This window comes from Rhinopithecus roxellana, chromosome 9, assembly GCF_007565055.1.
Source record: "Rhinopithecus roxellana isolate Shanxi Qingling chromosome 9, ASM756505v1, whole genome shotgun sequence".
Taxonomy (NCBI): domain Eukaryota; kingdom Metazoa; phylum Chordata; class Mammalia; order Primates; family Cercopithecidae; genus Rhinopithecus; species Rhinopithecus roxellana.
Genome location: NC_044557.1, coordinates 76,956,682 through 76,973,946, shown reverse-complemented (window position 1 = coordinate 76,973,946; position 17,265 = coordinate 76,956,682). Strand labels below are relative to the sequence as shown.

The window sequence follows — 17,265 nt, the reverse complement described above, 5'->3', positions numbered from 1 at the left end:
TTCTAACCTGGTTTTATTTGATTTTTGTTTGTTTGTTACCAATGTCTTAACTTACCTAATATATTCCTTACACATTCATCATACAGTTGACACTCAAACAATACAAGTTTGAATAATTCAGGTCCACTTATATGCAATTTTTCTCTGATAAATATATTAGAAAACTTTTTGGAGATTTGTGACAATTTGAAAAAACTCACAGATGAACCAAAACAAACAAACAAACAAACAAACAAACAAAAACCTCCTAACCTAATCTAAAAATAAGAGAGAAAAACACAGATATGCCATGAATGCATAAAATGTAGGTAGACATCAGTCTATTTTATCATTTGCTACCATAAAATGTGTACAAATCTATTATAAAAAGTTAACATTTTTCCAAACTTACCCACATAAACACTTATAGGCCGTGCATGGCACCATTTGAAGTGGAAAGGAATGTAAATAAATATAAAGATACCATATGAAATCACAACTGCATAAAATTAACTATGGTACATACTGTACTACAGTAATAATTTCTTAGCCACTTCTTTATGCTATTATGGTGAGCCCAAGTGTTGCAAGTATTTGCTTAAAGTACCATATGGTGTCAGTCATCTTCACATGAGCAATTTTTCTCTCCAGTACACTGCATAGTGCAGTAAAATGTGATTTGTGTAAGTTATAAGTTTTTGTTGTTGTTGTTGTTTAACGCAATACCATAAACTGAATAATGCCATGGATATGAAGTGACACTAGCAATGCTGGAAGTACTCCCAGGAAGCAGAAAAATGTCACGATATTACAAGAAAGACATGAATTGGGCCGGGTGCAGTGGCTCACGTCTGTAATCCCAACACTTTGAGAGGGCGAGACGGGTGTTTCACTTGAGGCCAAGAGTTTGAGACCAACCTGGCCAACATGGTAAAAGCCCTTTATTACTAAAAACACAAAAATTGGCCTGCCATGGTGGCACACACCTGTAGTCCCAGCTACTGGAGGGTGAGGCATGAGCAAAGATAGTGCCACTGCATTCCAGCCTAGACGACAGAGCAAGACTTTGTCTCTCTCTCAGCTCACCAGCAAAAAATGTGAATTGCTTGATATGTACCATAGATTGATGTCTGCAGCTGTGATGGCCTAGCATTTCAGACATTTGATTCACCTTGTAAGCTGATAACATAAACTTACAGTATCAATAAATGCAGTACTATAAATATATTTTCTTGATAACATTTTTGCTCTAGCTTACTTTATTGTAAGAATATAGTGTATAATACATATAACATACTAAATATATGTTAATTGACTGTTATCAGTGATGCTGTGGGTCAACAGTAAGCTATTAGGAGTTAAGTTTCAGGAGAGTCAAAAGTTAGACACAAATTTTCTTTTCTTTTTTTGAGATGGAGTTTCACTCTTGTTGCCCAGACTGGAATGCAATGGCGCTATCTTGGCTCACTGCAACCTCTGCCTCCTGGGTTCAAATGATTCTCCTGCCTCATCCTCCCAAGTAGCTGGGATTACAGGCGTCCGCCACCATGCCCAGCTCATTTTTGTGTTTTTAGTAGAGATGGGTTTTCACTATGCTGGCCAGGTTGATCTCGAACTCCTGACCTCAGGCGGTCCACCCACCTCGGCCTCCCAAAGTGCTGGGATTACAGGTGACAAATTTTCAAAGCATGGAGAGTCAATCCCCTAACCCTTGATTTGCTCAAGGGCTGATTATATTATAAACTTCTCTTTAAATGTGCTGAAAAAAAATCTTTTAAAAGTTTTGTTTGCTATAACATTGGATTGAATTAGATATTGGGGGTCTGTCAGTAATACAAAAAGCAGCCTAATATTTAAGAATGCTTGGCTTATTTGCTTCCTTATCTTTTCATTAAAAATTATTAGATAGACAGTGACCACTCTAAAGTAATAGAAGAAAATGCTCAGGAAACTGTCTGCTCCCATTGGCTTCTTTTTCTCCTGCCCTACTAGAGAAATTTATTAAGGTTATGCTTAATCTGAAACTTGTGTCTCAATCTATAAATAGAAAAACTGTTTTTAACATCCCTAATACCTATGGTTTAAGATTAAGTATAATTTTAAGTATTTAATTAACTCATTGCAGAGAGCATATTTCCATGGTGCCAAGGCAGTTATGAAATTAGAAGGGACACTATATAAAAATATTAATTGAACTAAGTAAAATTAAAAGTTGCTCCTGCCTTTCCCTTTTTCCCCAATACCAGGAAAATTAATATGTTTAAATTGAATTGCCTTCTTTCCCCTGAATCTGCCTTTTCTCTTCTCATCCAATCAAAATTCTACGCATTCTTCAAAGTTCAGCCAAAATGCTACCTTGTTGATAAAGCATTCTCTGACTTTTTCATCAGAAGCAATGTCTCTCTCCTTAAACCTGTAAACCTTATTTCTTACTTTCTTGCACCTTTTGCTTTGTAGCATAGTAATTTATAGAAATTCCTATAGTCTTTGAGAAAGTGAACTTCCTTGATTGTATGGTTGTATCTTATTTGCCTCTGAGTGGAAATATCATGTAGGGGTTAAGTGTCTTGGATCTGGAGACAGACCCATCTGTGTTTAATGTTCACCCATTTTGTGATCTTGGGTACCTTATTCTACCACTCACATCTTCAAATTTGTCTTCTGAAACGCAGGTTTACTTCATTGAGAAGCGTATTTAAAGAATTTAGAATAGTAAGCACTTAACAGCTACTATTAGCTATTGCTATTGCTCATCTCAGCTTCAGATAAGGTGTGCATATAGTATGCAGAGAAATTAAATAAATCTATTAATAAAAAATCCATACTAGATAAAAGATAATCTATTAGATAAAGGAAGTATATTTTGTTCTTGTTTTCAGCAATTACTACCTCTCACACTTCCAAGAATAATGAATCTCTCTTTTTCTTAGTATTCCTACCTCCTTGTTACTGAATTAACAGTATTTATTGGGTTTTCACGGCTCTAGAGAAGTATATAAGAATCATGGGATATAAGAAATATTATGACATGTTTCCTCACTCTCAGGATACTCAACACTACAATTTGGTTTGACAGTTTGACTAAAATACATGAAAACAAAACTGTTGCATAAAGGATTGCCTTTTCTTTGCATCACAAAAATGTGTAAAATTATTTTAAAGAGAAAGGAATATTTATACAGAAACATTTTTGACATAGGCATAATTATTGTAATACCATTCTTACCAGTTGAGTTAAATGAGATAGTCAAAGGTCTATGCTCTAAAGGTCTTGTCATTATAAATTTATAATAATCTTGGCCCAATATGCAGTGTTCAAAAACTAATGAAAACAAAGCAATCTATTTTGAGCACAATGTTCATATTTTTTCATTGAATTTTAAATAAAAAGCCATTTATTTGAAAACTACCATAGAATTTGTTGTTATTTTTGAAGGATTTTTTATTATATATATGGTGTTCTATAGTAATAATTATAGTGTACATGGAATTTAAATCCATGTCTTAAGTTATTATATTTAAAAATCACATAGATTTTTTTCAAGTGGCTTCTTAGCCTAGTTTTAAGTTATTATATTTTCGGGTGTTCTGACTCAGAGATAGCATTTTAAAATCCCAGTCACCCTCCACCTCTGTACTATTCCTTTCGCTTAAAATATAAACGTCCTGAGATGTTTTTAATTCAAAACTAAACAAAAAACAAAACAAAACCAAAGACAAAAACATCAAAAAACAAAACAAAAAAAAAAAACCCTTCCTTCAAACCTATATCACCTCCCCTTTACAGAAAATATCGTAGTTCCTGTCTTCTCAACCTCTTAATTGCCCAAGTCAATGTACTCTCAGTTTTCATTTTAATTAAACTCTGATTTAACACTGATGGCAATTATTTTCTTAAAACTATCCTCTCTTTACTATTCCATGATACCACCTTCTTTGAATGTCCCTTTTGTCTACCTGTTAAATTCTCTTGCTGAGCGTACCTTTGTCTTAGTTTGCTTCTCTTCTCAATATGTGTGTGTGTGTGTGTGTGTGTGTGTGTATATATATATACACACATATATATGTATGTGTGTGTACATATATATATTCTCTGGATAAACCTTTCTGTCTGTGGCTTTAAAAAATCAACCCCATGGGTACAAATATGCCTAGCTGCTTGGTGTACTTTACTTGACATCCAACAGGCATACCAAATTTATCTTGTGCAAAAATACATTCATCAGCATTATAATCAAAGCCACTGCTTGTCTTCTTTACCTTTCCCTCTCTTTCATGCCCCCACACCGAACTTGTCTCCAAGTTCTATAACTTTTACTTTTGCATCTCCTCTTCCTCCATAGTTGGAGTTCTCATCTTCTGTCTGTAACACTACAATAATCTTCTCTAGGATTTTCACCCTCTAGTAACCCTAGACTACAATTCATTCCTCATAGAGCTGCCCTAGTGGATTTTTCAAAGTTGGTCATGTTTTTCTCTTTTTAAAACTCTTCTATGAATCTCTATTGCCTACAGGATAAAGTCCAAATGTCTTAGAATGGTGTATGAATTTTGGTTCTTCTAACTAATGTCAATTTGGTTTGCCTATTTATACTTTCATTCAAGTATTTCACTCTGCCTGGAATCCCTTCTTCATACATTTTGATTACCTTTGGAACCACATTTCTTACACAAATCAAGGATAACACAGTCATGAAATCTGCCCTAATGTAATTCTCTTGTGGTTCCTTTAAAAAATACTACTTCTTCATTTTTGCCATTTCAGCCTATTACACGAACTTGTATCATACTAGAGACTACATGTTAGTGCATGTACCAGTTTCCATGTGTGCCTCTTTTTTGGAGTACATATCACATGAGGACGAGGACTTATCCCCAAGACCTAATACAGTATCAGGCATATCCATAGTTATTTTTATTAAGAACATTATTTTTAATATTTAACTCAGCACAGTAGACCTTCAATATCTGTTCATGGAAAGAAGAAAAGATGAAAAGACAATGTCAGATTATAGGAAATAGTCAATATTTTTTAAAGAAAATGATATAATTTATTTTAAAAAGTTTTGAATTTAAACGTTTCAATTATGACTGCAATTCACACACAAAAATAAAATTCTACATGGTAAAAAATGATTATAGAAAATGCATTAAAAACAAATGCTTAAGGGAAAAAAGTAACTATGAAACTTTTTTGAAATTCTTCAAAATAATGTTTAAACTCTTGATTTATAAATAACTTGAAGTAGCACTAGTTTGCACATGGATACATACATGTATTTAGAGAGGCTAAAAGGAGAAAGCCAGTTAAGTATTATTATTGCCTACGAAGAACAAAAGAAAGAAAAAATAAGACTGTATGCAAGTAATGCTAATGGATTCTCATATTCTCAGTAGGGGCATAAGGAAATTAATGTATCTTTCTACCCTACAATTTCTACCCACTTCTGAAAATCCAAGCATTATTAAAATACCTATTTAAGAAAATAAAATATTTTTGACTAAAAATTTCTGAAGAGCAAAGTGTTATTAATACTTTCAAGTTGAAAAGGCATCTTAGGAGAAGTGCTCCAAAAAAAAAAACAAAAAAAAAAAAAAACAAAAAAAAACCTTAATAACACATTTTACCATATTTCACAATTTTTAGATGTCCCATTTTAAAAAACTAACATTTGTGAAATATGTATGTATCTGACAATCAATGACTATTATAGTGTATTGCCAGCATTTTTGCTTTTTTAGAGACACATAACAATGCCTTTTATAATCAGTGATATCCTAACTTAATAAAATAAAATCTAAATTATATTTGGAATATAACGGGTTCAACTAGCTGATAAAAATGAGAAAAACCTCAATTCACATGCAAAAAAGAAATGATTGATTTGGATTTGATCCTCATATGATCCTCTATGAGCAAAATCATATATTATCATTATTTTTCTTCTGTAATAATTAAACATATGGAAAAAATATATTTCTGCTCAATGCTACTCCTAATTTGACTTGCATACCATATATTTATGTTTAAAAACATTGTAAGTTTTCTGAACAATCTAAATCAAGTATATTTTCTCTGCTTTCACAAAACAGTTTGAAAATAAAGAGACTCAATTGTAATGCAAATTTTTAAAAAAGTAACTGTGAACTTTACTGATCTAGACATTTTTCAGATTTCCAGTCAAATTGCTGAAAAGCATTTTATCAGTTTATCTAAAAATATATGACTGTATGTACACAATAGATGCTACCAGATGTTCTTATCCCAGTAATGGAGATTAATGATGCATGGCTTGTCTGTTTTTCAGTTAGTATGAAAATATTGAAATTCAATGGGTATCCCTGCTCTAGTGAATTCTTCACTGTAGCAATGACTCTTATCATCAGATTTCAGTGCACATCTTTCCCACTCCAATCCAACTAAAGTCACATTTATCAACATACTATTTTCATATTCAGCAAAGAGTTTCATATTGGTAACTCAAATAGATATCTTAACCTGTGCATTTAAATAAAAAGGTATTTTATGTGAATAGGATTTGCTTTTCAGAAAATTCGTCATATACAATGTATACACTGGAAATTGCACAGAAAATATTTATATGCTACAAAGAACACTAAGTACTTATTTTCCAAAAATATTTTCTTAACACTGCTAAATTATGTAATGTTTTCATATTACTAATTTTTATGATTTAAAGATGACACCACCCCCTAGTTCAAATTATAGAGAGGAAACATTACTACCTAGTTTTACACTGATTATTTTGTAAGAAATTCTTATTATCAAACATAGGCTTTATCAGTTAGTGACATCAGTTATCAAGAACATAAAACTCACTCTAGACCAAGACATGAGAGAAACAATGTCCTGGGCTTATGTTAATGTAGGAAGAAGTGTGCTTACCTCACCTCCAGAAAATATTGCAACCCCTAAACTCTGAAGCAGTGGTTTCCTTACCCAAAATCTCAAAAAATTTTATAAATGTAGCTCTCATTCAGTCTCCTTTTTTGCTCTTCAAATTCTGCAACCAACATTCCAAGCCTTAAAGACAAAAGTATTTCCCCATCACAAGAACAAGCAGCTCACACCTAATGACTTCTCCATTCATACACACCTAAGAAAGAACATTTCTTCTCCTATCACACCAGATAAACATCCTCAGAGATCTACTTCTAGATCAACCTTGCACAAAGAAAGCTTTTTCACATCAGGTCTTTCAGTTCCTAGAACCTGTCATTATCTCCTCCATCTCCCACCCGCTCCAATAATGTTTTTAGATATGTTTCTTTTGTTTGGAATATTCTTTTCCCCCACTTGCCTTCTCCCGTCACCCTTAATTTACTCGTCCATTTTCAAGTTGTAGTACTTCAGAGAGTCTTTCCTAGCTGTTCAGGACAGGTCAGGGCTCTCAGTTAATGCTTTCACATACTATATTTTTATTTGAGTGATTGTATGATAAACATCCATCTTTTCCTCTGGAAAGTAAGTCCCATAAGAGCTTCAACTATTCCCCTCACCATCCGGTACATAATAAATATTTCATAAATATATGTGGAATCAACCTATTGATTTGTTTTTTCCAAATCAGAGCATTCTATCATGTGCCTATAGTGACTTCAAATATCTTTCAGTACATTCTCAACCAAGTATATAAATTATTTATATTACAGTGACCTTGTAGTTTTTTTATTGTAACACATTTTTTACATACATGTTTTATTTTACATGTGCTATTCCTTATAGCACCTGACTGAAAACATTAACATTGACATAATCTTCTGAGTCATACGTTTGTGATTATTCAGTGATAGTGGTACACTCTCCATAAATGTCACTATGGCTGAGAGATAACTTTTTCAACTTGCCTTTACCAGTTGGATCTTTACGATTTGCTTTGCTCAAATTCCTCTTTCTCATGTAATTGACGTTTTCATATATGCGCTTGTCTTCCTTATATCAACTAACCATGCTTCTCTCTTGTAGTCAGCTGTTCTGCTGCTAGTTCCTTTTCTCAATTTTAACATATCTTAAGAATATTCAGTCACAGTTTGCCAGTACTTATCTTCTCAGTTTAAATAAGCTTTATGAAAACTTGGTGTGCTAGTCATGTTATATATAATGAAAATTTTGAAGTTACGATATTTTTGCTGGGCATTCATAAGCATGGAACCACAACTATTATTCTTGAAAATTATCTGTGATATTTTAATGTGGTGTTGCTTTTTTCAATTTCATTTACCATCACAGCCACCCGATACTGAAAAGAACCATAACAGTTTAATTCCATATCAAGTAATTTTCCTCATGGGCCATAATTTTCTTTATTCACATCTCTTGGGACCAGAGGTGGTGTTCATATGTGAGAAAATAGCATGTTCAAAGGCTCAGAGTGTGACTGTGGCCAAGGGCCAGTAGTAGCTCAGGGTAGCTAAATCGCAAGGTCCATGGCAGAGAAGGCTAGGTAATAGCTGAACAGGCACACTGGGATCACTTTGTAAATGGCCTTGTATGACATTCTCTGGATTTTGACTTGCTGATCATCAGTATATTTTAACCAGAAAGTGCAAGATTAGATGTGCAATTGAAAAATATTGTGTCGACTTATTACAGACAAGAACTAAAACCATTTATATTTTCAAAACTTCATGACTCTGTAAAATAAAATAATTAGCATTTCCTTCTAAATAATCTAATTGACAAAAATATATGTGCATTTTAGATCACCTGTGTAATCCAGATTACATTTGTCTTCATGCCCCCACAAACATGCTTATATTCCAAAAAGCTAGTAGAAATAAATAAAGTAGAAATAAAATGTAAATGATTTCCACTAAGTGATGGATGCCTGGCATTCTCTTGCACTATGCAGATGAAAGTTTCTCAGCAGTTCACAGAGGCATAATATGAGGGAGAATCAAGTTGTTACACAGCATAGAGTAATTAAAGGTGTAGCAAACTCCAAAAGCCTACACTCCAGCAGCTGTTACATGAGCCACATTGCCAAAGGCGGTTTAATTTTAGGAAAACAAAACCTTACGCCTCATTAGATACATGTTGCTATTTTTTATTTTATTGTTTTTGTCATTTTGTTCCTGTATTTGTAAACTGGTTTGGTATTATAATTGTGCGCAGCTAAAAGCATAAAGATGTATCTATTTTTTGAACATGTTTAAGTAACATTGAAAGAATTTAAATCAGTATTAGAAGTTTGATATTTTTTTCTTTAAAAGGAATTTAGAGGAAACTTTTATTGTGTAATACTGTCTGTTAGTATAACACCATTAGTTTTTATTATTTTTCACAAAATGTTGATATTATACTGACTGCTTCTTCTTGATCATTTTTATTTCAATAGGCTTTTGTTTCTTTGTCTTATTTTTGTTAATGTTTAAACATTTAAAAGGTAAAGCAATTCATTATTCACCTTGTTGTCTACTTTCTCTGACTGTTCCCATAAATCATTATTTTTAAAATCTTATTTCTGGGAAAAAAAACTTGCTTTTTTTTTTTTCCTTTTCACTTAAATATTTGAAAATGTAAATATTTTTGCCCTATGGTTTGGTAACATGAAGTTATTAGATAAGACAGAAAGCTGAGTTTATTGAATTTCTGAAACATATTTAAGACTTTTAAGGACTTATTGTTTGTTTTTGCAATACTGCCACAAGCTTTTTGTGCTGAAATACATTAAAATTAAATTCGAACTAAATTTGTTGAGAAATTCTCACATTTTCCTAAATGTTTAGACAGTTCCTCAAATTTTGCAAAATTAGTCCTGAAGGTTTAGCGAAACCATTTTATCTATTATGCGAATGCCTTCATGTAGTCTAATTTTTTATACTGAGAAAGGTGATATAATTTCCAAAGATGCCCAATTTGTTACAATTATTGGTTAACTATTATTACCAGGGGGGTTTAACTATTATATCAGTTTTCAAAGATAATGTAATATTTGATTCCCTTTTTATTATTGAAATTCTTGTATCAGCGGAATACTGAGTACTAGGAGAAAAAAGAAGGGTCAAATTAATTAAAAAGGTACAAAGGTTTTAAAAGATCAAGTTAGAATTATTCAAAACCAAAATTAATATATGTCCCTTTCATTTAAAAGAGCTAAATTATAAATTTAAATGGATTAAATTTATCAGAAATCTACAAATGCAAAATACATTCTTAAAATTGTGCTCTCATCCTTTCCTATGCTATCCTTTAATCCAGGGGGAAAATTACTACAACTGTTGTATATTTTCATTTGTACACAGTTGTCCTCTCCATGAGCTGTAGTCTCTTCCTCCCATACGTTATTTGTGGAGGGAATTAATCATTTACAACATAAAGTCATTCTGTATATTATTTTTCTGCTAAACTTTAGGTAAAATAAAATGCATTACACTTCCATACATGACATTGCATGAAAACGATACTGCTATCTATTCAACTATACTTCAATATTCTGTTTTACCTGCAGCTGAATGTGGTGCATCGGCAACAAATAATGAAGGAATTTTGCTGTCTCCAAATTATCCACTCAACTATGAAAACAACCATGAATGCATTTATAGTATTCAGGTTCAAGCAGGCAAGGGAATCAACATTTCAGCCAGAACATTTCATTTAGCACAAGGAGATGTTCTTAAGGTAGGTGAACTCAGACATACTTGTATTTTGATCATTTTTAGCCATTAAATATACACCAGTAGATAAATATATATGCCTATATATGTGTGAATGTATATAGTATTAACTGTAAGTTGATTCTGCCATTCACGCATTCAAATTATATATTAATTCTCATTTTCTATTATTGTTTCCATTAAAATAGTATGCTTTGTTTCCAATTTTTATTTATAATAAAGGTAACTATTTTATGATACATGAATTTTAATATTTTAATAATACCAAAATAAGAAAACTTTAATGCCAAATATCTTGTCTAATAAGTATTATATATAAAACATCATCAAATGACCATCATACAATATGTTTCTTTGTCTTATTTTTGTTAATGTTTAAATATTTAAAAGGTAAAGCAATTCATTACTCACCTTGTTGTCTACTTTCTCTGTTCCCATAAATCATAATTTTTAAAATCTTATTTCTGGAAAAAAAAACTTGCTTTTTGATGGTCATTCGATGGTCATTTCTTTAAGAAATATAATAGTAATTTGTTTCTATTTGTATTATATTGTCTATAATATAACTTATTTATTTTTGTTAATATATGAAGAATCTTTTGCATTTATGACTCTGGATATGTTATGCCCAGACTGTTTGTTCCCCAAAGAAGACCACCAGAGTCCAGAGTCAAAGCCAAGCGGCAAGGATCTTTAATGCAAGTTCGAACTTGGTCCCTCCGTTTCACAACATACAAGAGGGCCTCGAACAATGCGTGTGTTTGCCTTTTATAGCCTAATGTAAACAGGACTTGTAAAGTTGCAGAGGAATGAGGGAATTCTCTAGGTTACAGCATTACAATTGGTTAACATTTTAAGTTTATACATTTAGCAGTTTTTTTATTGGTTCCCGCACTCTCACAAACGGCTGTGTTCTTATCGGGGGCTTTCCAGGTGGTGTCTTTCTAAAGTTGAGATATATGGTAGTCTTTGAATTGAAAGATATATGGTGGGGAGACATATGGTGGGATGAGCCCAGGAAGTTGAGAGACCTATGGAGGGGAGACATATGGTGGGATATGTTTATACTGGGCTCAGGAAGTTGAGAGATATATGGCAAGCACTGGTAATTAGAACAGAAAAAGAACAAGACAGGGACTTTCACAATGCCTGTCTATACAACGTCTAAAATCTATAGATAACATAATCGGTTAGGTCCGGGGTCAACTTTTAACTAGGCTCAAGGTGCCGCCCGGGCTGTCTGCCTGTGGATTTCATTTGATCTCTTTCAGATACTTTTTATGAATATATAAACCTAACAAGTCAATGTCTATCAATTAAGAAAAAATGTACTTTGTTGATAATGACTAGTGGTATAAACATTATTTAAACATTTCGAAATAATCAAATGTCTACTTTTCTAAAAAGACAACATTTTGGCAAATAAATATTTTCATAGTTACTGATTTGTATTTTCAATTTAAATATTTTGGTAAATATGATTTATATTTATCATTAGAGTAAAATTAAACACTTCTAAAAGTCACATTTAAATATTTTAAAAATAATTATATAGCTTTGTTCTTCTAATCGTTAAGATTTTCTTAAGCCAGGTGAAAAATTCATTATATTTCTGTTTTCACAAATCTTGAAAAAAAAAAATGGAATTCCAAATAGACTGCAGGGGGAGATTTTTTTTTTTTAAAAATTAACGATTTTGACGTTATTGGTTAGTTTCTTTTTTAAAAAAATATTATTTCATGATAATTGATGGCTCTCTAACACAGTAACACTATATACTTGTAAGATTTGTATAGGCTTTGGGGAAAATTTCTCACAATGTATCTAGATGTATACAATTTCTTTTCTTCTTCTTCTTTTTTTTTTGAGATGGAGTCTTACTCTGCGGCCCAGGCTGGAGTGCAGTGGCCGGATCTCGGCTCACTGCAAGCTCCGCCTCCCGGGTTCACGCCATTCTCCTGCCTCAGCCTCCCGAGTAGCTGGGACTACAGGCGCCCGCCACCTCGCCAGGCTAGTTTTTTTGTATTTTTTAGTAGAGACGGGGTTTCACCAGGTTAGCCAGGATGGTCTGGATCTCCTGACCTCGTGATCCGCCCGTCTCGGCCTCCCAAAGTGCTGGGATTACAGGCTTGAGCCACCGCGCCCAGCCAGATGTATACAATTTCAATATTAATTTAGGATTAATATATGCATTCTTATTTTCCGCATTTTTCACCAACTGGCAACGAAATTCACTATGTAAAACTCTTCCACCTCTAGTTCATTGTTTAGGTGTTTCTGTTAAAATAAATTATGTTTGTTCAATTGGAGTTAACATTGAGATTAATAGGTTGCTTGTATATAAAACTGAGGCAGTGCTTTTTATTTTCAAGCAAATTATGCGGGGAAATGTATCAATACATAGATAAGATCTGTGAGCTAGTCTAGCTACTACTCCGTATTGCACAAGCAACAATAATAAACATGTGTTGGTGAGCTAAAATTCAGGAAATGTTTCTTTACATCTATCACTCATGCCGATTACTGTTCTCCCTAAAATATGTCTTTGTGATGCTTAAAATGCATCCATTTCTTTTCTATACTGATATTATTTGGAGAATTTATTTGGGCTAACAAATGATTCCTTTTAATAATAAAATAAAACATTCTAACCAAGGTCTTACTTTTTTGGAATAAAGCCACATACATTTCTAATATGTGCTACCTTGAGAAGGGTGGCACTTCAGTCATAAGTGACAACACAGGGGGATATAATAGGGAGCAATGAAAGAAGGCAGAAAAAAAGAAAAAAAAAAGACTCAATTTAAGGCCCTTTAAAGGATTTCTTCAAATACAGATTTCTCTCATATGTGTAAAAAGTTAAAAAATTTATGTCCCCAATGATTTTTAAGAATTCTTTAATTTTCCAAGAATATACATTCTCCAAAGTTGAAAATACTATATACTAAATATTATAATAGAAACACACCAATTCAATTATCCTTCTACTCAGACTTGCCTGAGATTTATTTTGAATTATTACTTGAAAACAGTTTCAGCAAGTTACTCTATAAATACAATTTAGGGTGAACTTTTAGATTCCAAATTTGTCTTCTTCATGGTCTCTCTGCCAGAATAAAAGATAAGATGCTTAATGTTACCTCATTCTTCCCATTAATCCGATGGGCAACTATTAGCTGAAAGATACCCCTTAACATGGACACATTTAGTTATATACAAACAGAAAGATGAACCCTCAAAAAGATATATTATTAATTCTCAAAAATTATGGAGCGCAAAGTCATCTTAGGGTGGAAAGTTATTTGCCTAATTGAAAACTAATCCATGAAAGTTAATCCCCATCTGCAGTACTTTACAATATCGAACATAGTGGAGTCAGTTAGATTCCTGTATTTAGACTAGGATATAATAAGAAATGAAAACAAAGAGCCCATTATAAAACCTGCTGACCCTTGACTGAGAGAATTTAAAATCATTGCTTTTTCTTTTATGTGGTAGCATTGATTACATTTTTTGGAATGACACTCTCTTGTAATCCTTATATGAGAATCAAGTTTAGGAGGAGAGATTTTTTTCTGGTTTCATTTACTGTATGACATAACTATATTGGATTCTGACTAAAGCAAAAATGACAACAACAACAATAATATGTGTGTGTATCTACATCTATTTCCATGCAAACATTCGTGTACAACTTTTGTCTCTGAGAGTTCAGTGTCCAGGAAGGCACTCACTTGCTCACTCACCTGCTGTCTTTTTTCTTCTCTCCTTCTCCTTTCTTTCTATAAAGAACTTTAGTTATTTAAAATCACACCAGTAGAGTTTGCACCAGTGAGTTCTAAGTGTAAGCCATCATATGACTCCTCTAGATTTCTTTTTTTTTAAGTTTTGATTACTGGCACTCCTCCTAGGTTTTCTGATTCAGTTCATCTACACGTGGGAATTTGGATTTTTATAAAGCTCTCCAGATTATCTGATGACCATCAATGTAGTAATTAAGATTATATCCTTCTTTGGCTCTAGTGTTAAAATGAAGAACGTTTATATATCAAAATATTTTACTGTAGTGCTTCAAAGGTAGCAGACTGTTACTCTAAATAATAAAAATTGACCTCAATATTACTAGATAATTTTGAGTCATTAACTTTATACCAGATTGAAATCTTTTTTTTTGTAAAACTTTTTTGTTCATTTGTGTCATTTTTCAAAGGTGGATAAATAATTTTAATAGCATCTGAGAAAATCCTATTTAGGCAAAGAGAACATTTTCTAGCCACAAAAAGGCAATAATAATAAAAATAAATGAAATAAAAATTCCTATGGTGATTCTTACTTAAAGTGGAAAGGAAATTTCACTGCATCCATTCTGAATTGAACAAAACTGGTGCAGAATGGTCATTTAGGAATAAATCCTTTTTTTTCCAGTGTGGTTACTTAATGGGTATTTTAACCTGTTCACTATGAACAACCTTGGCTAATAATGTGTTTTTATAATGGTGATAGAACAAATATAAAACCTATCCATGATTGTATAGGAAACTCTTATAATTTAGATCCCTTCAACTATTAATGTTTACATATACGAACAGTAAGTGAGTTAAGCGACAATTTTCTTGCATACTACTTACTTATTTTTGGAAAACTTTAATGACACACAACAGGTAGGTTTGGATTTCACTTGACACTGCAGCTTTAAGGAATCTAAAAAGATACATGAACTGTATTTTGTTTACAAAAAAACTTTAATGTTCACATTAAAAAAAAACTTTGAAACATATGTGCCTTAAAGTACATTGACAGAACAGCACAGCTAATGCAAAATCTGCTCTGACCTGTGATAAAATCCAGTTTCTATCTATATGATCTCTCACTATTTCCACTTGAATGACTAATGGGAATTTCAAAGTTCACCAGTCCAAAACACACATCTCCTGTCTCCTCATTTTTCTCTATTTTAGTAGATAGAAACTAATTACTCAATGATGAAATAGAGTTCATTCTTGCTTCCTTTTTTCTTTCACACTTTGTCTCTCAGCAAATTCTGTGGTTCTTTTCTTCAAAGTTCTGGAACCAATCATTTCCCACCTTTGTAAATAACCTTGGTCTAAATTATCATCTCTTACTTGTGTAACTGACATTGTTTCTAATTGATCCTCCTATTTCCACCATCTTAGATCATGTGAGCTATTATAACAGAATAAGATAGACTAGGTGGTTTATAAATGATATACATTTATTTTTTGAAGTTCTGAAGGCAGGTAAGTTCAAGACTAAGGCACTAGCAGATTGTGTCTGATGATGGCCACCTTCCTCAAAGAGTCATTTTCATATTGCGAACTCCATGGCTAAAGGGATGAATAAGCTCTTTGGGATATCTTTTATAAGGGCACTCATTCCATTTATGAGCTCTGCCCTCATGACCAGTTAGCCCCCAAAGGCCCCACCTCCTAATACCATCACCTTGAGTGTTAGGATTTGAACATATGAATTTGGGGGGGATACAAATATTGAGACCATAGCATACTTTATAGACTGTTTCAAAATCAACAACAAAAGTGACCCTTTTTCATGTTATGCTTTGGCTCTAAACCTTTTTATGTTTCTCATCTCATTATAAGTAAAATCTAAAGCCCTTACCATGGGCTGTATGATTTGGCATAATTTTAATGTTCCTGACCTTTCCTTTTGCCACTCTTCCTCTAGCTCACTCCACTCCAGGCATAATGCCCTCCCTGCAGTTTATCAAATATAGCAAGCATGCTGTATTAGTCCCCCGCCCCCCAGGTTTTTTTTTACATTGCTATAAATAAATACCTGAAGCTGTAAAATTTATGAGGAAAAGAGGTTAAATTGGCTCACAGTTCTGCAGGCTCCACAAACATGGCACCAACATCAGCTGGGTTTCTGGTGAAGGCCTCAGGAAGCTCACAATTGTGACAGAAGGTGAAGGGAGAACCTGGTGTATTACATGGTGAGAAAGGGAGCAAGAGAGCAAAGGGACAACAGATTCCAGGCTTTTAAACCAGCAGATCTCACGTGAACTAACTGAGAGAGAATTCTCTTATTACCAATGGGATGGTGTTCATGGGGGTTTTGCCCCCATGATGCCATCATGTTCCACGAGGCCCCACTTCCAAAAGTAGAATCACATTTTATCATGAGATTTGGAAGGCACAAACGTTCAAACCATATCACACGCTCCAACACCAAGCCCTTTGCTCAGGCTATGTCTTCTGCTTACATGTTCTTCCTCAGGATAACCACATGGCTGTGTCCCTCATTTCCTTCAGGTCTCTACTCAAATGTCATATGATCAGAGTCTTCAATGGACCCTCTTATAAACTGGTAAACTTACCTCCATCATCTCTTTCCATAGTATTAATCTGATCTATTCTTCTTCATAGCACTGATCTACAACCTGAAATATTATGCATTCATGGTTCATTCCTTTAATTTTTGTCTTCTCCAATAGAACACATGCTATAAGACAGCAGGAACTATCTAACTCCACTTTAACTCAAGCATCTAGGAACAATGCTTGTCATATAGTAAATGCTCAATAAATATTTTTTTCTTCTAGAAAGGACAAATTTACTATATAATTTCAGCTACTTTCTACGTAAAGCAAGAGAAACATATTTCCTTTCT

At 33.1% G+C, this 17,265-nt stretch overlaps 1 protein-coding gene across 3 annotated transcripts in view; it reads left to right on the top strand.

Annotated features, from left to right (window-relative positions):
* The window catches only part of CSMD3 (CUB and Sushi multiple domains 3), a 1,308,251-nt gene that overhangs the window by 909,099 nt on the left and 381,887 nt on the right, over positions 1–17,265 (top strand). For all 3 annotated transcript variants that reach the window (XM_030937706.1, XM_030937708.1, XM_030937707.1), the window contains one exon: positions 10,452–10,621. In XM_030937706.1, coding sequence (XP_030793566.1) covers positions 10,452–10,621 — 170 coding nt within the window. The remainder of the gene's footprint in view (positions 1–10,451; positions 10,622–17,265) is intronic.